Source organism: Papilio xuthus, unplaced genomic scaffold (assembly GCF_000836235.2).
Source record: "Papilio xuthus unplaced genomic scaffold, Pxut_1.1 DF825752.1, whole genome shotgun sequence".
NCBI classification, from domain to species: domain Eukaryota; kingdom Metazoa; phylum Arthropoda; class Insecta; order Lepidoptera; family Papilionidae; genus Papilio; species Papilio xuthus.
In genome coordinates, this window is record NW_013532897.1 from 468,545 (window position 1) to 494,838 (window position 26,294).

Below are 26,294 nucleotides of genomic sequence, written 5' to 3' on the forward strand. Positions count from 1 at the left end.
CCGGTAAGTCCACTTCCACTTCTCATTCTTTCCTTATTAGAAAAGGGGTGGGAAGGGAAGGGACTAAATGAGGCCTCAGGAACGCACACTCATCAGACTGCACTCGGAATTGCTTCCACTTCACGCCTGTCTTCAGTGTGGTCGTGGTATTTCACCGGGCGAGCCGGGCCGATTCGTGCGAAGATGTTAAAGCGGGCTCTACCACTGTTGAACATGTTGACATAGTCTAGTTTTAATTTAAGCTAGTTTTAATATATATTCATGATTTGGTCACAATAATGGATATAGACAAATTTTAAAATATACAATATTTAACCGAAAGAATCTCCGGAGAGAGATGTAAACTCTCTTCACAATTTTGGATAATATTCATTGTTAATTTGATCAAGAATTATAATTAATTTCCTTGACACAAAGACTCAATAGAGCTTGCAATTGTAGAGTCACACTTTTGACAGACTCCTGTCAAATCCCGTGATAACAGTTTAAATTGCACGCGCCGACACGTGTCGTTTGACAGTTGACAGGTCGGTGACACTTGAGAACTGTCAAGTTGGATACAGACAAAAGGTGTAGGCGGCGGTCAAACTATTGTCAGACAAATTGACTTTTGCACGTGCGGGTCAAGCGGTATTTATTTATATTTATTTTAATCGCCATTTAAGGGAACTTTAGTGTGTTTCGCTTTTAGCTTTTATTTGGATGACATATCAAATTGTTTTTTTTTAATTCCAACTTCTTATGCTACCTGTGAACTTTTTAATTTACAATAAAAAATATGCAAAGATTATGCACACCAAAATGTTACCATAAAATGGACTGATAATAACAGCCAGGGTATAATTTGTCTTACACCACTTCGACAATCATACGTAATTGTATGTTATAGCAAACAAATAGTGTCGATTTAATAACTAAGTTAGAACATTCATTAAAACAATTGAAGCTTTCTAAACACGTAATCTAACGGTGAATCTCCAATGTCGTGACACAAATGTAGAACTAAAATATAGCCATCCCTATCATACCTATTAACAAAACAGAGATGACAACATGTTATTAATACTCGTGTACATATAAATAAAATTGGCGTGTCTGAACCAATTTTTGAATTTTTTGTCTGTCTTTCTCCATGTGTGCGTTTGTTTTGGGTAATCTCCGGACAGGACAGATTATGACGGGTCTTTGACTAGAAGTTTGCTAATACACGTCGGCATGTAGGCTACTTTTTTAAATTCTGCGTTGACGAAGTCGAGGGCGAGCGCTAGTCTCTAAACTTCAATTGTTTCTTTATGATATTTATACACGAGTTTTTTAAAATTACATTTTTTCTTTGAATTGAAAAACAAAAAACATCTATCTTAGAAGTTAGTTTTTTAGTGACTAGGTTAGTTTTTTAGTGACTAGGTTAGAAGTTAGTTTTTCGTGACTAAATTAAAAAATGTAATTACATTATTGTAGCTGCCACGTTTCAGAGGCAGAGGTGCTTTGTATTTATTAGTGTTGATTTTGTTTGAAATGAAAACAATTGAGTCGCTGCATCCGACGCCATTCATTATTTATTTTCTCTCGTTTTGTCATAATAATGCTTAGCTATGGGGGAGTAGGTGCTTACTTGTTGACTACAGGATGTTGTAAAAGTTGATTTACAGCGAGATTTAGATGGCAAAATTATTAAAATGATCAGCTCTGCTTATTGCACCAAATTTGACAAATCAAATTTGGTTACATTTATACGTTTCAGTTCGAAATGCCTACTTTAGTTAGGTATGTTCGAATCGATACTAAATGTAAAGTACCCTTTAAAAAGCCTTGAGCAGAAAAGGAAATAAAAATTTGTTGTATTAGAAACAAATAATAAGTTATGTGTAATCGGTCAATAATTCCGGACATCGTCTATCATTATTGAAACACCCTGTACATTATCACCTATCGTTCACAAGAGGGTTCGCGATTGTTTGTGTTATTTCAGCGTATTTTGCCGCACAAAAGACAGGCCAGTTGTTTACTTTATGCCAAATCACTACCCCCAGCCCACGCCGTCGCCGTCGCGGTGATATCTATCGAGTGCGCATATTTTATTAAAAAACATAGGGGAGCATTCAAGCGTTAAAAATGGACACGTATTATATGTAGACCAATATGTCTTTGTCAGACAAAAATGTTATTTATTGCATTGGAAAAGAGGTTATTGTTGTGATTAATAGCTTTACATTTTCTTGGTTATTTTGATAAAGGGTGTTTTTTTTATTATTTTAAGCGATTTAAAAAGCGGAATGAACATTTATAATGTCATTATAAATTCATTGCAAGTATGAGTGCGTATGATATGTTGATTTAGCGGAATATATTTGCGTGTTTTGCTTATTTTAAACTAAATAGTCTTTTATCTCTATGAATAACACTCTGATATATATCAGCCCTCGCAAGGTAAATAAATAAAATATCTATTTAAATGAAAATAAAAGAAACCAATTATATTTAAAAGTTGTTGTTAAATTTGATATTTACGTTTGATGTGTTATTAATATTATATAATATCCTTATGTAATTTTATTACACAACGCTGTAGCAAAATCATGAAAGCGCTGGCGAGTGTTATTAGCTAAGATATTTTCTTCCAGCTTTTAGTATCTGGTGAAAGATTTAATATCATATTTTGGATGTAAATCATTTGCATCTAAAAGTTATGCTTTAGTGCTAAAAATGAACTTCGCCTCCGCAAGAGCGGAACTTCCATATGAATAGTTCCACAGCCTTATTTTTTAGAATTTCTCTTATAAAAAACATATCCTTTTCTATTCTTAGGTTTTCTTTTTAATTTTCGCCATCGCTTTAATTAACCTCCGCATCCGCCGAGGCGAGTTACACCTCCGCAACCACCTCCACTACAGCGAAAAAAGCACCCTTTACAACCGACATGATATTAAAAGCATAAGGTATTTGTGTTCCCGCTTTCGGAACACTTGTAAAAAAATTGTCAATATTAAGTACTGGCTGTCGCCCACGACTCTATCCGCGAGGTATAAAAAAAAAACATAATTAGTAGCCTATGTGTTCTTCAAGTTTATGTTCTGTTCATTTATAATATAAGTAAGATTAATGAAAGAAATAATAAAAACGACAAAGTGGAATTTTCAACGTTTTAATTTATTTATCTTGTAATATTTTTAATAATATTTAAATTGTCTCATCGTACAATCGACGTCATTTTACAATTAAATTATCTATATTATTCTCTTATAATTTACATAGAACACTTATAATATTATTAAAAAAAAACAAATGTTCACTGGTTAACAGAAACAAAAAAAAAAACATTTTCATTCTATGTACACAGAAAAAAATGAATTCCGAATTTCGGAATTGTAATTAATAAAAATAATATTAAATTAATTTGAGCACATTATTACACATATTTTTATTCGAAATGAATAAGAAATTAATTAATTATTAACAAAAATGCACATCGATTATTTATTTTTGAAAATAATTTTTAAAAATTCATTATTAAAAAATTTAATTGTTTTATATTTTGTTAATTAACATAAAATACAAATGTCAAGAATACGAAAAAATAAAATAAATAATCATATGAGTCCATAAAATATTATTTTTTATTTAAAAACATTTTTATGGCAACAAATAAATGCATTACGTCACAAACACGGCCCATTTTTATAAAAAAAAATCATACTTATAATATTGTTTACACGAAACAGAATAATGTCATTTGCATGTAAAAGTTCGTATAGAAGGCCCATGTTAAAACATAACAATTTTAAATATATTTGCTAAGAATTAAAAGTACTATTTGAATGTTCGCCTTAAATTATATTTACAAAATTATTTATTAATATGTCGTTGTGTTAACTTGGACATTATTTAAAATTATTCTTAATTTATTAGCCGTAAGAATTAAATATTTTTTTCTACATTAAATATTATTTACAGAAATTTGCGGTCAATTAAATCATGAAGGAATCATTTAATCACAAGAAAAAAAACTTGTATTAAAATTAATGCAATTGTTTTTAAATCAATAATAGATGCTAAAATATTCGTTCGGTTTCTGAAACCAAAATCTCTGTATAAAGCATATTGTAGTCCCTGTTATTATTAACAAAACAGTTTTAAACAGGGATCTCGGTCTCCGAAACCCACGGTTAGTCAGGTTTTCCAAAAAACAAATAGGAAATTAAATTGTTATATTGGGCCTAGTATTGACCTGGTTTAAATAAGCTTTTGATTAAGTTAACGCTGTTTTATTACATATATGTACAAATAACAGCGTGTCTAACGTTAAATTAAAAACAATAAAAATAATTACACATTTAAAAAGGGGAAAGAGGAACTTTGAAATTCAAAATTTTAATATTAAATACAAATAAAACTCCAGTACTGATAAACACATTATCAAGAACTATAAAATCGAAACAAAAACTTCGATTCCAATCATCCATTAAATAATATAGACGTTTCTCAATAAATTGTTAAACTTCCAAAATTATTTACACTTCAGGTCAAAATATAACAGTCAACGGCCTCCGGAATTCTGACCCGGCTTGAGTTGGTTGCGCGTATTGCCCCGGGTACTGGGGCAATAAAAGACTGGATGATGTTTGATAATACGACAGAGAAGGGGAAGGATTCGAACCGGATGAGGAACTGCCTTCGGCTCTCTCTTGTAATGTCTTTGGAGTCATATCAGGGGACTCCGCGGGAGATCTGGGCGATAAACTGGATGATGAATTAACGGCGGAGCTCAACCCTGCCATAGCTGCAGCGGATGCTTCTGAATACATCTTGCTGATGTCCATTGGATATGAGCGTTGTTGCTGCTGGTCCATGTACATGTAAGCTTTTGATAGAGCAGCGGAATCCAAGTAGCTTCGGGAAGGATCAGTGTACATACCGTAACGGTATTTGTCCTCTATTGAATATTTGGACATATCCATTGTTGACCCCATCTGGAACAATGAGAGAAGAATAAGATACACGTGAATAGTTTTGGAAACTTAAAGTACCTAATTGTAATTAGGAAGATTTGCTAATGAATAACCTAGGAGACGTAATAGAAGCCTAAAGGTTCATTTAGAAATAAACAAATAGGAACATAATACGTTTGTCTTGTTCTGAAGCGTTTGCCGAGCGTTGTTCGTAGAATTCCTACATTTGTCTAAATGAACCTTGAACCTTATAATACATAGATACTCGTACGTTTTATAATGATTTGAATTAACGCTATAGTTAATGTGTTAGGCTTTAAAATAATTATCTTGTAATTATCAAATATCCGCATCGTCGGCGCAGGTCAAAATATTGTATATTCAGCAGTTGGATTAATTTCATAAGCCGATTATATTTTGTAATCTATCTCGTCTACAAATAACGCGATTCATTGAAATTTTAATCAATTCAAATTTTTGATCGCGCGATGACCACAAAAAGCCACTTAATGCTATTGTAACACGGCTTAAAATCGAATAAAGCAGTGAGCATATAATAACGTAATGTAGTATTGTACTTTACACGGCCAGACACACAAATCAAACGTAACAAAGCCACGCAATAATGCTTCGAGTTTTAAATTTTTTAATGAAGTGAGCCGTACACAATATTGCGAGGAAAATATGAATATCGAATGTGACATACTGCCGACTAATTCTACAGCTGCTCATTTTTTAGCTAATTTTTAAGGATACTTAAGACGTGATAAAAATATGATTGACATAACGAAAATGAGCATGATAATATAATTTATTATAATATTTTTATATGAATTCCTGGTAAATGAAATCTTTAATGATAGTATTTGTTCAAATTACATGTTGAAACGTGTTTAGAAATTAAGAATTACCTAATTAATATCATATGAAGAATGATATTTTATGTTTGCATTAATTTTAATTTGCGATATCCAAGTAAACTTATTGCAAATTCAATATAGAGTCTTATCGGATGTTAATAGGAAAGGTTCGAGATCCTTGTTGTCTGTGTGTATATGGTTAACGCATAACATACGGCCGGCGGAGGCTCGCGCGCTAAATCAGGATTAGTGCGACGTCGCGACATCAACTGGAGGTTTTACTGCAGTCCTTACACCAGTTTATTGCACCTCGAGTTATAAACGGTTGGAATGTTTCATGTTCTTTTTGACCGTGTGTATTATGAAGCATTTGAATTATGCGCTGTCTATTCTTTTTTAATTTTATTCAATAGCCACTTTTATATTTAATATATTTTGTCTTTTGTCCACATATTAATTGATCGAATGGCAATTTAATGTGATAAGGGAGACGTAATATAGATGGGGTTTCTTTTAGTTCCCACGACGTACGTAACGTGGAAATTACGTAAATTTACATACATACTTATGTATGACACAAGATTATTTTATAAACCTACAATTTCCTTTACCGTTGTAGTAATGATATCTGACCGCCATCCGAAGTCCTGCGTTCAAAAATTTAGTTAGCATCGAAAAGTGTTGCTTAATTATTGGCCAAATGAACCGTGAAAGACCAATAAACACCTCACCATATAAGTCATCGATCAAAATAATCGAATACTGAAAATCACAATGGTTCGTTAAAAACTTGCTACCTGCAAGCAAAGCGCCAGTCACCGTTTTTAATATCAGGTAAACGCGGCGCGATCAATTGCAGCTGATTATATTGTTTCGCATCGAGTTTAGGGGGCGATTCGATGCGTTAATCGAAAAATGTGCGATTTCATCGGATAGTGTCGGCGCTATTCAACCGCTGATGTATCGGTGGAAGTCCCCCTGTAGGGCCGGTAATACATCGGACATGGAAGTACTCGTATTACACTGATTTTAGAATAAGTTGGATTCATTCTAAAAGTGTAACTCATAAAAGCAACATCTTGAAAATAACCTAATCTAGCCTAATATTATAAATGCGAATGTTAAGATGGATGGATGGATATGTTTACCTCTTATCCATTAATGTAAAGTATTAATTTTTAAAGACTTGAGCAAACCATTGGTTTTAGAGACCAAAATTTCTGTATGAAACATATCGTCATCTCTGTCACTATCTTTGACAAAATAGAGATAACAATATGTTTTAAACAATTGTGGTCTTATAAACCTACAGACAGTCATTCCGGCAGCCATTTTTCTAGCAGACATAATTTTAGGCTTCTATCTTTCAATACACCTTTCATAATAAAACCATTTTAAAACAAAACTTTATTGATTATTATTAAATTCATAAACTAACTAATATAAGTCAATAATAGGCCACATCTTTCATAGAACAGAAACAAATCGATTAAACACTACTTGACACAAAAACTCGCACAATTAAACGTCGTCCCTCCGGAGTTCCCTCGGATTTAAAAACTCCTCGATCTTCCCTCGCCCTCTATTTGACGTTCAATCTCGTGCCTCTGACGTAGATGTGTTAAACAGGGTGTTTGCGCGATTTGGGGTTGCACCCGCTTTACAGGATTAACCGGATTTGTAAATCGGCAAATTATTTTTCGAGTACTTTTATTTAAGTGTAAGTCAATACGATCGTAACTTCGATGACTTACTTGTTTATCACTTGATTAATTGCAAACAATTACAAATGATGGAAAATGACAAAATCTCCATATTCAAAAACGTAGATAAAACATAAAATCTATTCCATTTTACCGTGGGTTTCTAAGATCTAAATCTCATCATCATCAATAACAACATATCATCCCTGTCATTTGATAAAATAGATAACAATATGTTTTAAACGAGGATTTTTGTCTCAGAAACCACAGTAAGATTTATATTTTAAACTAAATTCCATACGATTAAGAGAACGTCTTGTTTAAGAAGAATGTAGGGTAGCCATTAATTATTATTTGTCAAATATTTACTAAACGTGTAGTTCATTTGATTGAATGGTAAATATTTTGTTAACGGTGAATAATATCTACTCTACCCAATAATTATAATACTACATTTAGATAAAGCTTGGTAATACTTTCTCTAATTTTACTAATCACAAAAAGACGTCCTGTTACTTTTAATTTAATTATTACAAGCCAAAAGATACTTGAAACCAAAATGTTTTGAAAATAAACTACTTTACTTGTCTTCGTAAATTGCATTAAAATTAAAAAATAAATTCACCGACATACTCAAAATCAAAGAGACTTGGATGTATTACTCATCTTTAACAATAATTAAAAACGGAAGTAACAATATCCCTTAAACGACAACGTTGATGGTCACAGGCGTAATGTTATCTCCGAGCATCCAACCCTATATTGTTTAGGGCGGTGGGTAGTCACCAAATAATTGGTGATCGCGAGGGGCAATGATCATGTTAGTCACCCTTGTTGATCTACACACCATCTGTTTCTTACTATCATTACATAACACGATTTAAATTCTATTTCACACAACTTATTAATCCTTTTTTTTTTTTATAAAACTCGATCGTCTTTTGTCATAAAAAAGTTGGTATGTATTTTAAGACCATATGGTAAAAGATCATCCTTGACTAAACGTAAAGCCGCAAATTATTACAACTCTTCAAATATTATTAACTCATCCCGGCCTCGCTGTTAATGGAAAGAGTAAACTCATTGCCGTTTTATTACTCGCCTGTTAATTTTTTAACGCCCACGGCGCTAGAGTTTGGACGTGTCAGATCATTGTGTTCTCAACGGTTGATATAGGACATTAAAAAATGTTGGATGGCAAACTTTTTTATGTTATACAAGGCGCTAACTATTTCACGGATCAAATTACATCATCCCTTGACGTTCTGGTTAATTCGAGATCTCATCAACGCTTTGCATTGGCGGCTTCTTTTGGCCATTTTTTTACTTTACTGAAGCAGTTTTTGCCCCAATGATAAGAAGGTAATGTTTTTTGCTTGGTATGTATGATCCATCTTGAAGTCTATACAGGCTTGACGGATTTTGAAGCATGAGGTTGCGTTTGATTTGTATTCTTCTCTAGACTCATAGACATACAGTCAGGAACCATAATGCATCTTCTATTATTTTTTAAGATTCAAACTTTTAGGCATTATTAATGTCAATCATTTGGCGCGAATCGCGCGCTTACAATCCAAAGTCAACTGTCAGAAAGATTAGTGAGGGGACATAAACGCCGACATTTTAAGGCTAGTGTTGTGCCAGTACACCGGCACAGTGTCGGATTTTCTTCCTAACATAACGAACATCGGATCGCGTACTGTTAAATGATACCCATGGATATCCAACACTAGAGGAACTGCCGATGGGTTCTCTGCCAAGTTACCTGTGCATTTGGCGTGAGTGCAGCAGAGATAGCGCTTTGCTGAGCAGCGGCAGCAGCAGCCGCCATGCTGGCTCCGAGCGGGCCGTACGCCGCGCCGTAGTAGCCGCCCATCTGGCCCATGCCGCCGCCCGCCATACCTGCGTCAACAAGCACATAGAAAAATAATATATAAAATATTATAAAAAGATTAATCCGGGCTTCTGAGACTAAAATTTGCATTTAAAAAAAATTGTTATCTCTATTTTATCAAAGATAATAATAGGGATGACGATATGTTTTATGCAGAGGTTTTGGTGTCAGAAACCAGCATAAAAATATTGACAACTTATTTAATAATTTGATAGTGTAAATATTTATGATGTGTAGTCAGAGTTAGTAATATTGTAACTATTGAGATTAGAGAAGGTCGAGCTATGGAATGCCCAGTTCACACCTCCGTTGTAAGTGGGCGGCGTAATGGAGAGAAACTGCATTGACTACCCGACATTAGACTCATCACATGCTGGACGTCGATTAGCGATTTAAACATAACATTAGACCATCTTTTTGTTTAAAAAAAAAACAAGTAATTTCTATAGTTGTTTTAGACATTATACGTCAGATTTTTCGACGGATTTTTTTTACCAATGTTTTGTTAGTAGCGATCACCTTTATGAAAAAAACTGTATGAGGTAAACTGCATGTGCCTCCTCCTCGTACACAGCTAAAGTAGCAATACATTCTCAGTACCGAAGCCGTAGTCCGCTACTCTCTACACTAAAACCGCACCTTTACAATAGCGCTTCGGGTACTCGTATTCGAGCAGCAATTAATTATTCGATTGTGCGCAGCGATCCGCTGACCCTAGAGAGCTATTAACTGACCGACAGTTCCTTAGAGGTGTTTATTAAACACGCCTTAGTCGGATGCTAGTTGCCTTGATGTAATGAATGGGTTGCCATCGTTGCTGCGGGCTTTACTTTGTTTGGCTCTAATTGATATATTGTTTGAATTCTTTTGTTTATTATGCGAGATAAGATATTGGTGAGCACAGAGTAAATTATTATGCAATATTATTGGAATATTCTAGAATAATCAACCGCAATACTGTTATGTAAAGCTACACTTTTGTTTGAGTTTATCAAATCGTTATAATAAGTGACCCTTAATATTTTTAATACGCGTGTACCATGAGTCTGTAAATAATAAATGTCTCTTTATCCCATTACCGAATTACATGTCATAGCAATCAACGCTTCAGATGCCATCATACGTAATTGAGCACTCCACCTCGTCTTGACGTGCAAGATCCGAATTTAAATAAAAATAAAATAGACACCCTCATTGTGGTGACGTCAATCGAATCTACAATATATTGAAAGCCAGGACAACACCGTATTTGCTGGTGATCAAATACAATACAAACTCTATCGCTGTTGTGTTAAGGATGAAAATCGATAAACAAGCTGAAGAGGGAGATCGCAAGTCCTCCGAAAGGGACCGTTGGAGATTTTTTTTTATTATATTTATAATTAAATTGGTTGTCATCTCACGCGCGGGCTGATGTCTCCGCCTGGTATTGGCGTGAATAACGATGAATTTTCTCCTCGAAGTTTTTTTTCGAGAGTTTAATAATTTAACTCGAACGAATATTGAGTTTATTTTTTTTTATAAATAATTTAGGTGACAGTATGACAGGAGGATGGGGACATATAATAAAACGATCATGATTCTCTGTTCGCAGAGTGGCTATTTAAATTAATTTAATGACGGTGTAATATGAAGTACCTAGATTAATTATTCACATTTAGTAGATTAAATTGGGTGACTGTTAAAGCGTATTTTTTTAATTTCTTTTTTAATTTATCTTTACTGAATTGTTAATGTTGTTATGGTCAGCAGAAAAGTTTCAAAACACTTACGAGTTATAGTGGTTACTAACAAAACAACCCTAAATGATATTCATATTGTAACCTGTCAAAAGGGGACTTTACATCCATATCTCATTTCTTAAACTTGAATAAGAAAGTATCAAAATTGGGTTCGATGTAATTTCATAGAGGATTCAGCGTGTGCGTCCACAATAAGTCCATTTCCACCGACGGCTATTGAGGGCCGTAATGACCGGCTTCCTTCGAATATGCCGCGTATTGTGCATATAGAATCGACCCAGAAAAGGTCGGACGCGGGATGGGATTTCCATTGGAGCAGCATTTTTCTTTTTTTCAATTTTTTTTGTTACAGGTATACGTGTTAAATTTTGTGGAAATAATATGCGATTTCACGACTCGTTTGTAGATTACTTTTGAAAGTGTGAAGTATTTTGTTTATCGTTAAGATATTTGTAATACAAAATGAATAATAGAAAATTGATAATGTGTGTGTATGTTTGTAATTATTGTATATTTATGTTTGTGCTTAACGTGTTATTACAAAGCAAACCAGTGAGTCGGTACTAAACTCCGTGCACCGTAATGTGGAAATGAAAAAGAAATCCTCGTTGAATCGCGACTATACATTAATAAAAAAAATCCTGTTTCCTCTTAAGACATAGGTCGATGTAGCAGTCAGAAGAATGAGTTTATAAAACACAAAATACGTAAAGAAAACAAACAAAACAAATGTCTCAGGTTACCGCATAACTTCCTCCTACTTAAAGCGACCTGGTTGAAATAAAACGAGTGCCCACTCAAAATTGTAGCACAGAGTAAAAATTATAAAAAACTTAGGTAACTCCCGCAGTTCTTGCAAGTTCGTCCTCTGTAATTAAAATTAGCTAAATACGGCTTCAACGCTGTACAAGGTAAGGGCCGCGACACACTACACCGTTACAGATGACTGGACCTACAATCTTTATGTTTGAGTTTCAAGTGCCGTATCTGAGTCGTTTTATAACTTTTTAAAATCTGTATAACGACTTAGTGGAATTATATTTAATATTTTAATCAATGTTAAATCTAAATGTATTAAGTATTCCGAGTTAAAAAATGTAATTCATTAAATTGTTTTCTATTTAATTAATTTTTCTTTAAAATAATACATTTTTTGTCATAAATTCATATCATCATGCAATATAAAGGTAATTTAACATTTCATTGCTTTTACTAAAATACTGTTTTAAAATTAATTACACTCAAAAAATGCGTCGTAATAAATAAATATAAGAAAGCATTAATATTTCTCGGATCGAAATAGTCAACAAATACCCTAATATTCAAACTCTTTCTTTAGGAAAATTTAATTGAATTTTTTTTTGGCAATGTCAACCGTGAATTAGAGCAATTTAAGCGAGGGTGTACGCTTTGATTTTCATCCGTTTTAGCCCTTAATTTATTTTTTTAGGGAAAAAAGTCAGCGTTAAAAAGTAAAAGTGAACATTCGGCGCGCTTTCACGAGCTTCGCAAAACGTGTACGTTAAAATACCCTTCTAAAATAGCAACAAAATATTTAGTATCTGCGTGCACTCGGAAAATGGTGCTCTTTGCACTTAAAAAAATAAAACGCCAAGTTTAGAGCCCCATTAGCGATCGTTCAGTAGTGGCGTTGTTACGTCGATGATATTTTTGTGGAGTCGCAATAAGTGAGATTTGAGGACGGCGCGACAGTTCTGTACAGGGGTATATAGAGTTATAAGTATAACTATATTGTAGCTTTTGATGAGATTTTTGGTTTTATTCAGACAGATTTTTCGTGAAAATAAAATTCAGTACTTTATATGTTATTTCTGACAATGTACATTAAAATAAAGTTCATGTGTTTGATAAACAGGCTCCTTAATTATCTAGTTATGTTTCGTTAACAACAACTAAGGGAGTAAGGTTGAAAATTTCAGGAAAATTGGTAACTTAACTTAACATCTACCCATCTAAAACATAATCCAACGAACTCATAGAATAAATAGAATCCAAAATTATTATATTCTTCCGATTTAATTTAGCAGTAAAGACAAACAGCCGTGATAATAAAATCAAACTATATAACTCTCGGCTCTCCCTCGAGGATCTTATGCCCCGATTATCCGCGCTTAAAAACCATCCCAACAAATGACATGGCGAATTTTCGCGCCAACTCATCCGTAGATACACCCCCCCACTCGTACAGAGTAGAGACGCAACTAACAAACCGTGGTTAAATTGATAGATTAGCAGTAATATTGCAAATCATGGCGTGTTTGTGTTGACCGACGAGTTTCGGATATCGCTTCACTTGAGATGTAACATCGTTATCTATTTGGAAAATTAATTCTTTAATTAATGTTGTTTTCATTATAAAGTAGTTCAACCCATTGAAAAAAAGTTAACCAAGTCATGAACAAAAGAAAAATATCACGAAATATTTATATAGTAATTATTATAAAGATTTCTTTTGTAACTTTGGAAACGCTTTGAATAAGTACATTACATGCGAACAGTATGTTTGTAAATGTTAAAAAGTTTTTTTTTGTTTAAATTTTTATTAGAAAATATTATATTCGTACTAAACTGCCAGTAATCGTCAGTCTATTGACAATACATAACATTATACACGTCTGTTCTGCTCGGCGTCCCCGCGGCGTCTGTCATGTAGATGACGTCACGTGACCGGAAGCGGCCGGGCGGAGGGGGAGGGACTTCCGGCGGCGCACGCGATTGGTCACTTCCGTTTAGTAACAAACTACTGGCATAATATGCTAATCGTGATGCAGCGATTTATTGGATTATGGCAGTAACTAAGCTAAGGGAGTTTTTGTTTGGCGAATAAATTTTCTTTTCGGGGCAATTATGGGATATATCCGCTGTGCTATTGTACCGTTTGCCTGTTTACGAATGGCTTTTTTTGTCGTTAAATATTTTGCTACAACTCCGTTACGCTGCGGAGTTATTAATGAATCTATTTTAAGGGAACGTATGGCCGTTGTTGGAATATAAGTCTAAAAAAATTATTAATTCTGGGCCTTGCCTAGTATTGGGAAGAAAATCCGACACTGTGCCGGTGTACCGGCACAACAGTAGCCTTATTAAAAAAGGATTCTAACTAATAATGTCTAAATCTAGATAAATGTTACATTAACTTTCCTTTAGCCCAGGACTTTTACAATGATGTAAGAAATAATTTATTTGAATAATAATTGTATCCAAAGATGGTTTTAAACATGGTTAAATTACAATCTTTGTCATATGTAGAGTGTACGTAGAACGTTTACTCATCATATTTCATGATTTTCAGTACATAATTTTAGATATAATTAGTAAGAAACCTTTAGCACGAATAGCGCGCTTCGTTACCAAGTCCAGTACCAGATTGCTTAGTGAGGGGACATAAGCGTTGACATTTTAATAAGGCTAGTGTTGCGCCGATACACCGTCACAGTGTCGGATTTTCTTCCTAACAATACTTACATACATACAGAGATCTATTAATCTTATAATAATTAATATCTTCATACAATAAACATTGCTATAACCTTGTGTTTGTATGGAGTAAAGACAAACACAACTCAACACTTATTGAATAATACAAAAGAAATAAAGTAATGTTATAATTGAAGTATTGGCGTCAATTAGCATTGTTTAATAATTTATATAACAAATAATGAAAATGGTGTGAAATCGTGTTGTAAAATATTCAATATGTCCTTGTGGTGTTTACATCTACAAATAATGTAATAGTACCTGGATGACCGAGCTTTGCTTGGGTTTTTTTTTTTAATTGTGTTTTTTGGAAATTATATTTTAGTACGAATTACTTAATAATAAAATGATGAAATATGAATAATATTTTTCGATCTTACCGATAGAAAAAGTTAAGTATATGTTTAAGTTGATTATCGATAAAACACGAATAAAATGACATTTTCTAAAAATGATTCCTAGCTAGATCGATTTATCGCCCCCGAAACCCCCATATAATCTAAATTTTATGAAGATTTTTTTTATTGCATACGATGAAAGTCGCGGACAAAGCTAGTATAAAGTTACTAAAATGTGTTGTCATTGAGTTTAATTTGAACACTTTAAAATGTCTCTTTCGTTTTGTTAAAGTTAAACTTTTTAAAAGTAACGACCAATCTGATCACTCAGTGTTACGAATAGTTATCATTTGTTCGTAGAAGTTATAAAATTGTAAATTTTATTTGTAAATTTAAAGATAAGATCATTGTACTGATTTGGGAAATAGAAGTAAAATCGTACTTACTGGCTTTTGAAATATACATTTCTTAAGATTTGAGTGAAAGAAATACAAGCATACATTGCACGACACACACACCTGAGTCAATTTGTCCAAGTACGTACATTCACGTACAAAAGTATTGACAGATAATTTTATTAGAACATCCTTAGGTGTCTTTATTATTAAATTAAGATACTATTAACATAAGTTTAAATAAATTAGATATGACAAAATATGACGTCTTATTAAATGAATCTGATAATGTTTTAGAATAATTTGAAGCTTTATGAGATTATTTTTGTATGCAACAAACCAAACAGAAAACCGTTTTGTTTCCTTGATTTTTTTAATATCAAAAATTATCTATAATATAACGAATATAAACAATATAGAATTAAAGTCCAATAATAATCAAAACGCAAGTACTGTCTATTGTTTTTTTTTAAATTGAATTTTTGTAACAAAAAACTTTTGTGCACAATTGTACTAACAGCACCAATTAAAATCAAACAAAGAGTTAGTTTGTAAGTCATCGCAATGTTTGCTCGATACACTTACACAATGGATCTATTAAAAACTAACATGTGCTTCTGTTTGGGCATACGTTAGTGAAATTTGTCTAGCAAACATGTGAACAGTAGCAGTTGGGGGATGTGTAACGTTACAGTATTACTATCGGACTGTACAAAAGTATAGTGTTTCAGTTTTTTCAAAGAGAATGACAGGGACAACAATGTTTTTGTAAGCTGTACCGTAAAGATGATAGTCTTTTAGCTGGAGCTTAAACATTTTTATAATTTGCCTGCTAAAATAAAGATAAATTTGTTACTTATATCTTACTATTTTACTTATATTGAAATTCAAATGTTTGGATGGATGGATGGATGTTTGTTACAAGGTATGTACAGAACGCCTGGTGCATCTCGCTGAAATTTGTCAAAGATATACAACATAGCCTGGAAGAACACATAGGCTTGTCATTTTTTTTTTAAATCTGATAGACGAAGTTTCGGGCGACAGTATTATCTAGTAGTAATAAGACATATCGTTTTTATATTTATAAGCATATCGACAGTTATTGACAAAATTTATATTTTGTACATAAATAGCGTAAAAGCAGTGCATAAGGGCTGCGACACACGCGGCAGGCGCGTGCCGAAGCGGCGTTACAGCAAACATTAGGGTCGCGACACACTCGGTCGGGCGCCGCCCACAGACCACTCTGAAGGGCAATCTGACCAAAATTACTGCTCATACTTATTTAACTAATGACGTAATTTGGACACATGCCCTTGGAATTGAGAGATGTAAATTCCACTGTTTATTACAGTTTCCTATTGAAAAGTGGCATAATCAATTAAGAATTAAAAACAAATCTCCAAAGTATTATATTAAAAGTTAATTGTATTTCAAATTCACTTATGAATAGATTAATTATATATTAACTATTTAATTGTATATTATGTTATTATTATAAAAAACGATTTTTCGCAAACAACTAATAAAAAGCAACGCACGCTCGAACGGTTCGTCGCCAAATCTTTTAAACTAATTGAACAAGCAAGCGCGATGCTTAAAATTCACCCCACTTTAACATCCGACATAAATTCGCGTCTGCAATTAACTTAATAGCTATTCCAGAGTTCAGTGCGTCCTGACCCTTAAATAAGGGTCGTAACACACGTGTCGGCCACGCCTACTTTATACCGCAGTTTGTACAAATGAGTTACTGCCAGCTAGATCGATGACTGAACTTTATATGTATTTATTTGCTCGTTTTTCCTGTCACAAAAGTGTATAATGCTGATAAGTATCCAGATGTAATCCAGCACAATATCAGGTACAAATTTATATCCTACAAGTATCGAGTAAAGTATCAATACTCTTACGTATAGAATAATTTTGTTAATTTACACTTAATAAGAGTTTTGTAGTAAACTAACTTGGCAATGTGTGCATCCCGAAGATCATTCGTGAGTTCTTAATGAAAAACTGACTGAGTCGTTGTTGAAGTTTCTACTGGGTCTGTTTCGAAATCAGCTGAGACAATGCTTTAATATTTTTAATGTTAGAGTAAGTGAAAAAAATGTGATCGTGCACATTGCTCTTTAAGTCCACTTCAATTGATTTGTTTTCGTCTGGTTCTCGGAAGGCTTTCGCTTGTTCCGCTCGGCCGGTCGCGCGGTCATGATGCGAGTTCAATGACCTTGCCAATGGAGACAAATTCTTTGATAATTTGCCTCTTAATTTCTGTTACTTATTTCACTACAATTATTAAATAACAATCTAAAGACATTAGAATTAATAACACGTGACCTTTCGAGTCCAAATTTATTTTTCTTCTGTTAACGATTGCCTTATTTTGAATTTTATATTCTTGAAATTATGTAATTAAGCACTTAGTTTATTATTAAGCCTTGGGATGTTATAAAAAGTCAAATCTCACGTGCTCACAGACCTCTAAGTTAAGTCTAAAGTCAAGGTTAGACTACAATAGAGAACGTTACGGACTGATTAGGGTACGTTCGTGACAGGTACGAAGTTACGAGGGACAGTTGATACTTATAAATAAAACATTGGATCTACTGTTACGTAACTGAATAATTGTTATCGAGATACTTTTTATAACTATTTTTGAAAACCTAGTCATATTAAATCTATTAAATTATTCAAAATTTCGTGAGACATTATAATAAACTGATATAAAAACGGCTAAACACTCACGTATATTCGTCCGGTGGCGTCACCGACTAGTTTCGAGCCCATCGGGGGCCCTTCATCGGGGTGAGTGGGACTGATATTATGTCGCGGACGCGGCCCGTCGCTTTTTCGGCTATTACTTATTATACCACTTGTTAATATTATTCATAATCTTCAGTATCGTTAAAATATTATTGAGGCAAGGTAAGTTAAGATTTCCAAACACATCCTACTATTTCTTTATTTCTTTTGGTCTATATCTAGTCTAGAAATATAGTAACACTTACTACATATAACTTAGGGATTATTCCCAAGTAAAAATGAAGACTCCCTTGCAATACCTTACACAAAGCCGTATAGGTCTAACGTTCAATTCCCTTTTATCCAACAATAGAGAACCAAATACGCAGAACCGTTCACTACTGCATAGTTTAAACCTCCTTGACTGCTTTTGACAGTTGACAGTTTTCGCTGTCAAAGCCCTGGGGCGGGGGAGAAGGGGACAATGGATTTAGTTGCGGGGGTACGTCAAAGTTCCCCGGTTGACACGCGATTAAACTTATTGAAAATTTTCGCTTTTTAAAGGCCAGTTTGGGGTCGCGTTAGACGTTGAAAGGGATGTTTTGCGGACTCGCGTATTATCGCGCCGTTGTTACAATGAGGGTAAATGTAATGCTGTTACTGCGGTTCAATATCGGAGTAAAATAGTTTTGTTTGGGGTCATGTTGGCACTTGTTTGATTCACTGTTTAACCTTATGGAAAACATCAATCAGATAAGTTCTATCAAAGGAGTTTATTGTAAGTATTTTGAGTTTATTTATACTACAAATACCTTGTTATGTTGTAAATAAAGATGGTACATAAAAAAATATAAAAAGATGTAACCTTTTTTTATCATAAGGTGGCGGCATACGAGCTAGCGGCCACCTGAAATCGCTAAAATAGCGAAGTGACCGTTGCCTATAGACATACGCAATTGCATATGCGTTGCCTATCTTTAATCGACGGAGGAAAGAATGCACAGAAAGAAAATATTTTACCTTCCATGCATCCTTTCACCCGGAAAGTCCACTTCAACTACCCATCCTTTCCTTATAAGAATAAGGGTGGGAAGGGAAAGAAGACTAAATTAGGCCTCCGGGACGCACACTCATCAGGCGAAACGCGGAATTTTTTCCACTTCACGCCTGTCTTCTGTATGATCGTGGTATTTCACCGGGCGAGCCGGGCCAATTCGTGTGAAGATGTTAAAGCGGGCTCTTTCACTGTTAAAACCTGATTCTTGTAGTAATGTTTACGAGTAAGAAAGATTCAAGCGAGATATCAAATATTTTAGAATGTAGGTACTTGTTAAAATTCGATTACCAAATGTACTGTTTAGTGCGTGCTCGCGACAATGACTGGGCAAGTATTTTTTATTATTGCTGCTGTTATTAGTCGCGGTAATCCCGTTAGTGCAATAATGGATACGTTTTATAACAAAAGATTGTATTTATAAAAGAACAAGTTGTCTTTTATTGCGTCTTAGTTTGGGAGTCACGAGTGAAAATCGTGACTGAGTACGTGGTTTTTGTCGCGGCCGGCACGGCGCGGCGGCGGTACTGTGCCGCGTTTAGTCTTCAAATGCACTTGGCCAAGTAAGGTGACAGTAGTACATTCTGATAGGGAGATGAAATTTATAAATATAAAATATTGTAGACGAAACAAAGGGGTCAACGATTACATTGTAATATTGAAAACATCATCATTTTTCATCACTGTTCATCGGTTTGTTGATTAAGTATGATAAATTTTTTGATTATATTTTTGGTAAATTTTAGTGGCATGGGACTTATTACTTCTAAATTTGTCCTAACATTTTCTCTAAGTAACGAACGTAGTTTACGTATAACAGTAAAATAGAATAATTATAAAACATCTGAGCAACTTCTAATGATACTTCAAAATTTGTGCATAATTAAATGTTAGAAGACGTTAAGTTTTCAGACCTAAATTACTGAGCTTTAAATAATTATAAATTCGTCGAACATCGCTATACGATAAGGAATAAACGTTTTACCATAAACAAAGGCTAATACGAATTAAAAAAACCTAAGGTTAAATTAAAATTATCTTCATTAAAGCTCATTTGTAACATCGCAGCGATTTTTTCGTTGATAATCTGTAACAGAATGTTATAAAGCCAACAGTATTTTACAGCGCATAATGGCGGGTTGCGGTGCGCCTTTCCGACTAAAAACAAACAACTCTGACAGTTCGTGTCAAATGAAGTTTAATTATTTGATGTAAAAAATAAAAGACAGAGTGACACGGCTATAGTAAAACATTAACTGCTTAAACTCGTGCGTTGTAATTGTTTATTGGAAAGTAAATTAGATATTGGCAAGTTTATTTTATAATAGTTAATATTATCAAAAGTGGTGTCTTAGATGAGCGTGCGAATATTCCTTACTTCTCATAATTTGTACTGATATTTAAAAATAAATCTTATATAAATAAAAGAAAGTCGTGTTAGTTACAATATTTCAAACTCAAGAACGGCTTTACCGATATGGCTGAAAATTGGTGAGGAGGTAGCTTAGAGACAGAAGACGGACATAGGATAATATTTATTAATTTTTTTTTCGAATTTATGCCTTGAAGAGCATATCCTTGTTTGAAGATATCTCTGAACCGCTGAACGGATCTCGATTAAATTTGGCATACGTATAGAACATAGTCTGAAAATACACATAGGCTACATTAATTAAGTTTTTTTATATATCCGCGCGGACGCAGTCGCGGGCGACAGCTTGTATTTAATAAAAAGGATTATACATATGTTTTAGTTTCATATTTTTCTAAAAGATGGCGTTTGAAATACAATTTGTAAAGACAATTTTTTTCACATTTTTTTTGATATTTTCGTTTAGATATCACATCTAGAAATAAATAGTAATCACACAATTTATATGATATATTTTTTTAATAGCTCAGACAATTTAATGTAACAATTTTTACCCAATCAATGACCTGTCTTTTTTTATATATATCATAAGGTGGCAAACGAACGAGCGGCTACTTGAAATCGCTGAAATAGCGAAGTGACCGTTGCCCATAGATATACGCAATTGCATTGCATATGCGTTGCCTATCTTTAATCGACGGAGGAGAGGATGCACAGAAATAAAATATTTTCCCTTTCCATGTATCCTCTCATCCGGAAAGTCCACTTCCACTTCCCATCCTTTCCTTATAAGAAAAAGGGTGGGAAGGGAAAGAGGACTAAATTAGGCCTCCGGGACGCACACTCATCAGACGAAACGCGGAATTGCTTTCACTTCACGCCTGTCTTCTGTGTAGTCGTGGTATTTCACCGGGCGAGCCGGGCCAATTCGTGCGAAGATGTTAAATTGGACTCTACCACTGTTAAAAACTCTCTCTCTCTGTTCTTCTGATTTTATTCAGTTTATAAACTATTAGTAAAGTTTGTTAATGTTTTCAAACAATTGAACAAATGTTTGAACAAGTGTTTTATTGATGCTAAGCCTTTCTGTAACGTAAAATATTCTGTTTTAAATGATATTTGATTTGTTAGCTAATTTGTATTCACTGATGATTATTATGAATAGTAAATTGAATAGTTATTCTAAAGTATTACAATTTTACTTATTTTTAGTTACTTCAGTTGATAATGATGGGCAAGATTGACGGCAAGAGACGCGCTGGACGTAGGAAAAATTCGTGGCTACGTAATATTAGGGAGTGGACGGGGATTAGGTCAGCAGAGGAACTGTTTCGCCTTGCGCTTGTCAGAACCAAATATTCCAAGTTAGCGGCCAACCTTCAAGACTGAAGAGGCACTAGAAGAGAAGAAGAAGAATTACAATTTTATCACAGTGGAATCTGGATAAGTGTGAAAGAGTCAATGTCTCGACGGACAACGCGAGAATCAAATAAGCGAGAATCTCAGGTAAGAGAAAAACCTTTATTAACGAAAAAAATATATCGGTCCTTTGGATTCTCTCTTAACATTTTCTACATGAAATTCTACGATATGTGGCAGGACTAAATGTAGACGATTAGGTAGAGATACCTTTCTTGTTCTTATATTGGACTACTGTAGTATTTATATATACAATGTGGCACGTTTTATAACAAGCAGCATTATTTTAGAACATTAATTTGTATGGCACTGATAGCACAGGACCTATCGTCGTGGCGATCTTTGAGGGAGGCCTATGCCCAGCAGTGGACGACTTACGGCTGAGAAAGAATGGCACTTTTTCTTAACTTTGCGATAGTGCAATTACTGCCATTTGCCGTCTGCCGTGTTCCATGAAACGCTTAAAAGCAAGTAAGGGGTGTGACAGACTTACCAGCTCTGAGCGCATCCATAGGCACGCTGGGGTAGGGTATGGAGTAGGGGTATCCCTCCTTCCTGAGGGTCTTTGGCTTCCGCCGCGGCCTGTACTTATAGTCTGGGTGTTCCTTCATGTGCATGGCCCGCAGCCTCTTCGCCTCGTCTATGAAGGGCCGCTTCTCATCTTCTGATAGAAGCTTCCATTCTGCACCTATGAAAAGTAAAGTTGCTTTACAATCATTCACTAGTTTTTAAATAAACTTTTCTTATCCACTTTCTCAAGAGAAAACGATATAGGTAATTGAAACCTTAAAGCCGAATAATTGAGAAGAAAAAAGCATTACATGGTCAAATAAGTTTTTATGTAACGTAATAACCTAATATTGTACATGAGTTTTGTCTCAAAACTCATTTAAGAGTTAAATATTCGGATAGCAAAAGTACAACCTTGTTATATTAAATATTATTAATCTAGATTTAATGAACACGACTTTGATCACTGAAATGGAATCATGAAGTTTCAAACTATTGTACCATTGAGATAAAAAGAGTAAAGTAATTTGCTTAAACCATCCCTCATTGCGGACACAAAGCCTTTCAATCGATACAATATAATCGAAAGCACGGCGACCAGCCGAGCTCGATTCAAGAGACCAACCCTTTGTCTCCCCCCATTTATGGGAAGGCTTTATTCATCCCATCGATACCGTGGAGGGGCGCCACCGTCCATTCAAACAGACAAGACAATCCTGATTCAGGCGAGCACAAAAGCGAAAACAATGTCACCAACATTGAAAGGAACAATCCGACAGTACTGTCCTCTCGCTCCCACCCCCGCGGAGTATCTGTTATAGAAAAGGGACGCATACAACAATGGCGGAAAGCGCCTCCTAATGACGAATTTGCGCTTTTCATTCCGCTACACAAGTTTTTCCCGGATCCTCATTATTCTGTCGATACTTTGGGGAGGCTGCCTTTTGTCGGCCTGTGGGACGGCCAGCACGGCGCGGTCGTTAGGTATGCATTCATGATATTTCTAACTGATACACTATATTCATTGTTTTAGGTCATAATCAAACCGAGAAACAGGACAACTCTAAAGCGTTTACAGTGAAAAAATTGACCTAAATTTTGTTAAAAAATTATTTCCGTCTAAAAAATTTTTCCCTCTTGATAGTTTGTCTTTTCTAAAATCTTTTAGAGACGTTATAAAGCAAAGCTTTTTCACAATAAATATACGTGAAATATTCACGTCAATCTGTTTACGTTGATAAATACGTGCAAATTAAAGCGCAAGCCTAACTACGTAACACCAATCAACATTTTCAAACAATACTAAAACGCAATGGAAACACGCTCCACAGCGGCCGAACTAAATTTGCATGTAAACGAACTATTCAGTTATCAATAAAGCAAACTAATTACACATCATCTCGTATAACAACGGAGACATTTGCATTGCACAATACCGCGCCGGCTAAAACATACGCGGGGCCTTACAACGACAATGATGTGTCTTGAAGCTTCGCGATTTCCCGTTTTCCAACAATAGTACACGGTGCACGGCTGTCGCTCCAACTCGCAGGTTTTGTGCGTATTGTGTCGCACAATGTCGACACTGTAGTCAGCCTAAGGAGGACAAATGTTGCTAAGAATTTTTCCCTATGCCTTTGTTTCGGATGACAATGAGTCGAGTAATTGTGATGTTAATGCAGCACTGAACGTTGATATGACGATTGTTAATGTTTCTGTTTGTTTGTTTAATGCAAATTATAGTTTTAGCATTTGGTGTAAAGTATTCTGTGTTATGAATTGTTTCTGTACCACGTCTCAATACGACTACACTATACATATATCTTCGGTTACTATTCATCATCATCAGCTCACTATACGTCCCCACCGAGAGGCTCGGTGCCTGCCCTAAGTTAAGGGTGATTAGGCCATAGTCAACCACGCTGACCTAGTCAGGGTTGGTTGACTTCACACATATCTTTGAATTTCTTCACAGTTATGTGCAGGTTGCATCACGATGCTTTCCTTCACCGTAAGAACATTGGATAAATGTACATATGTAAATCGGAAATCGAAAAACACATTGGTACATGGCGGGATTCGAACCCAGGACCTGCAGATTGCAAGTCAAGTGCTTGACCACTGAGCCACCGACGCTCTTCGTTAGGTTACTATTCATTAGGTCATTATTTATGTTAAATTTTATTGCTTTAAGTATATTACATTCATTTGTTTCATCTTTTTGTAAGTAAATTAAAAAAACTGGACGAATTATTGGTAGGTCTATACTTAATCTTACCTATACGTGTTCTAGTTTTGCTACAATTCTTTTATGTAACTATGAAAACTTCTCTAAGGCTAACAAAACCTTTAGCCCTAATACGCACGCGCGCTTTTTTGACGCCGCGTTAAAACTCAGCATTAGGGGCACCTGAGTGAAGAACGCTTTAAAATTACTCTTGTCCTGTTCATCCAGCGCTGAAAATGCAAATGCGCGATAAAAAAAGTGCCGCGTTTAAACGCTTCCGTATCAAGTTACATGGAAATACATTTGTTCTATTCAAACTCTTTAACGCGCGATAAAAAGCGCCTGTGTGAATGAAAGCTTACATAACGTATGGGAAATCGATACAACACCCTTTCAAGTTAAATTTTGTCCCTAAAATACTTTTTATTAAAGTACTGAATAGTCAGTTATTCCAAATTTAATTAACAATTGCCAATCGAACTCGCCGGGGACACGTGCCGTCACTGCAAAGTGTTGCCACTCTACAATAATTATTTCCTACAGCCCGCCTTCTCGGCAAACAATGGCAACGGCAACACAGAGCAATGATTGCCTCTCACAGACGCGTAAAGAGGTATCAAACGATTTAATACACATGAAATTTTATGACGATACTATACCTGACAAATGAATGTCGTGGAATTGGTACATGATTAAAACTATTGCTATTTGATAGAGTAATTTTCACACGCAAATTCCACCAACAGACTCGGCTTAAAAGTTCTTATTTTAAAATATAATATTACTTAATAATTAAACATTTACATAGAAATATTTCTTATTATACGTTTCTAGATACAATAATAATGTATTGTAAACAACTTCAAACAGAAGAAACGTCATTTCCCTAAGTGAAGTCGATTGCAGATTGGAAATGCGAATCAGCTCGTAGCTGTTAGTTCGCGAGTCGCTCATGAAAGCCGGCGGTAATGTCGCGACAGAGATGTTTTACATTACGTATCTTTGTCAACGACAATCGCACAAACAAAGAGCAAGACAAAAAACAACGGGGCGTATGTAACACACTCGCATTGGGCACAATACACAACACGACAAAGAGTTTCCTCTCTGCGTTGTATTAAAACGGCCATTGTGTTCAGAATCGGACGAAAATGCTCTTCATTACTTTGAAAGCTTGTGTGCCGTGCGACAATGGGCCGGCGGGGGTGGCACCGGGGTGGGGGGAAGGTTCGGGAGGGGGGGAGCAACAAAGACGGCACGGTGAAGGCGCGCCACCCTTTCGTCCGGAAAATTGAAATGGTAAGAAATGGTATTTAGGTCATGATTTTATTAAATCTTAATAGCTTCTCTTTTTGGTTTTCGGTGAATCGACGTAAATGTGTTTCAGTGGTGACGATAACAATTTTTACAATGATTATTGAATGTGTAAGGAAACATTTTAGAAATGAAATTAGTTTGAATGTTTCATTTTAAGAGAGCTATTCGAAGAGAGAATACGAGGCAGTTGAAGTTGTTGATATTATTTTATAAATAATAATCTAATGTTGATTGTCGAAACACTGATTTTTCTTAAGAAAAAACCTAA

At 34.7% G+C, this 26,294-nt stretch overlaps 1 protein-coding gene across 1 annotated transcript in view; it reads right to left on the minus strand.

The window, feature by feature from the left end:
- Positions 1–4,157: 4,157 nt before the first annotated feature.
- Sox21b (SRY-box transcription factor sox21b) overlaps positions 4,158–26,294 on the minus strand; it is a 36,310-nt gene continuing 14,173 nt past the window's right edge. Inside the window, exons 3-5 of the mRNA XM_013323277.1 lie at positions 22,466–22,660; positions 9,278–9,414; positions 4,158–4,970 (exon numbers count right to left, since the gene is read on the minus strand). Of these exons, the coding sequence (XP_013178731.1) occupies positions 4,524–4,970; positions 9,278–9,414; positions 22,466–22,660 (779 nt within the window). The 3' untranslated portion in view covers positions 4,158–4,523. The remainder of the gene's footprint in view (positions 4,971–9,277; positions 9,415–22,465; positions 22,661–26,294) is intronic.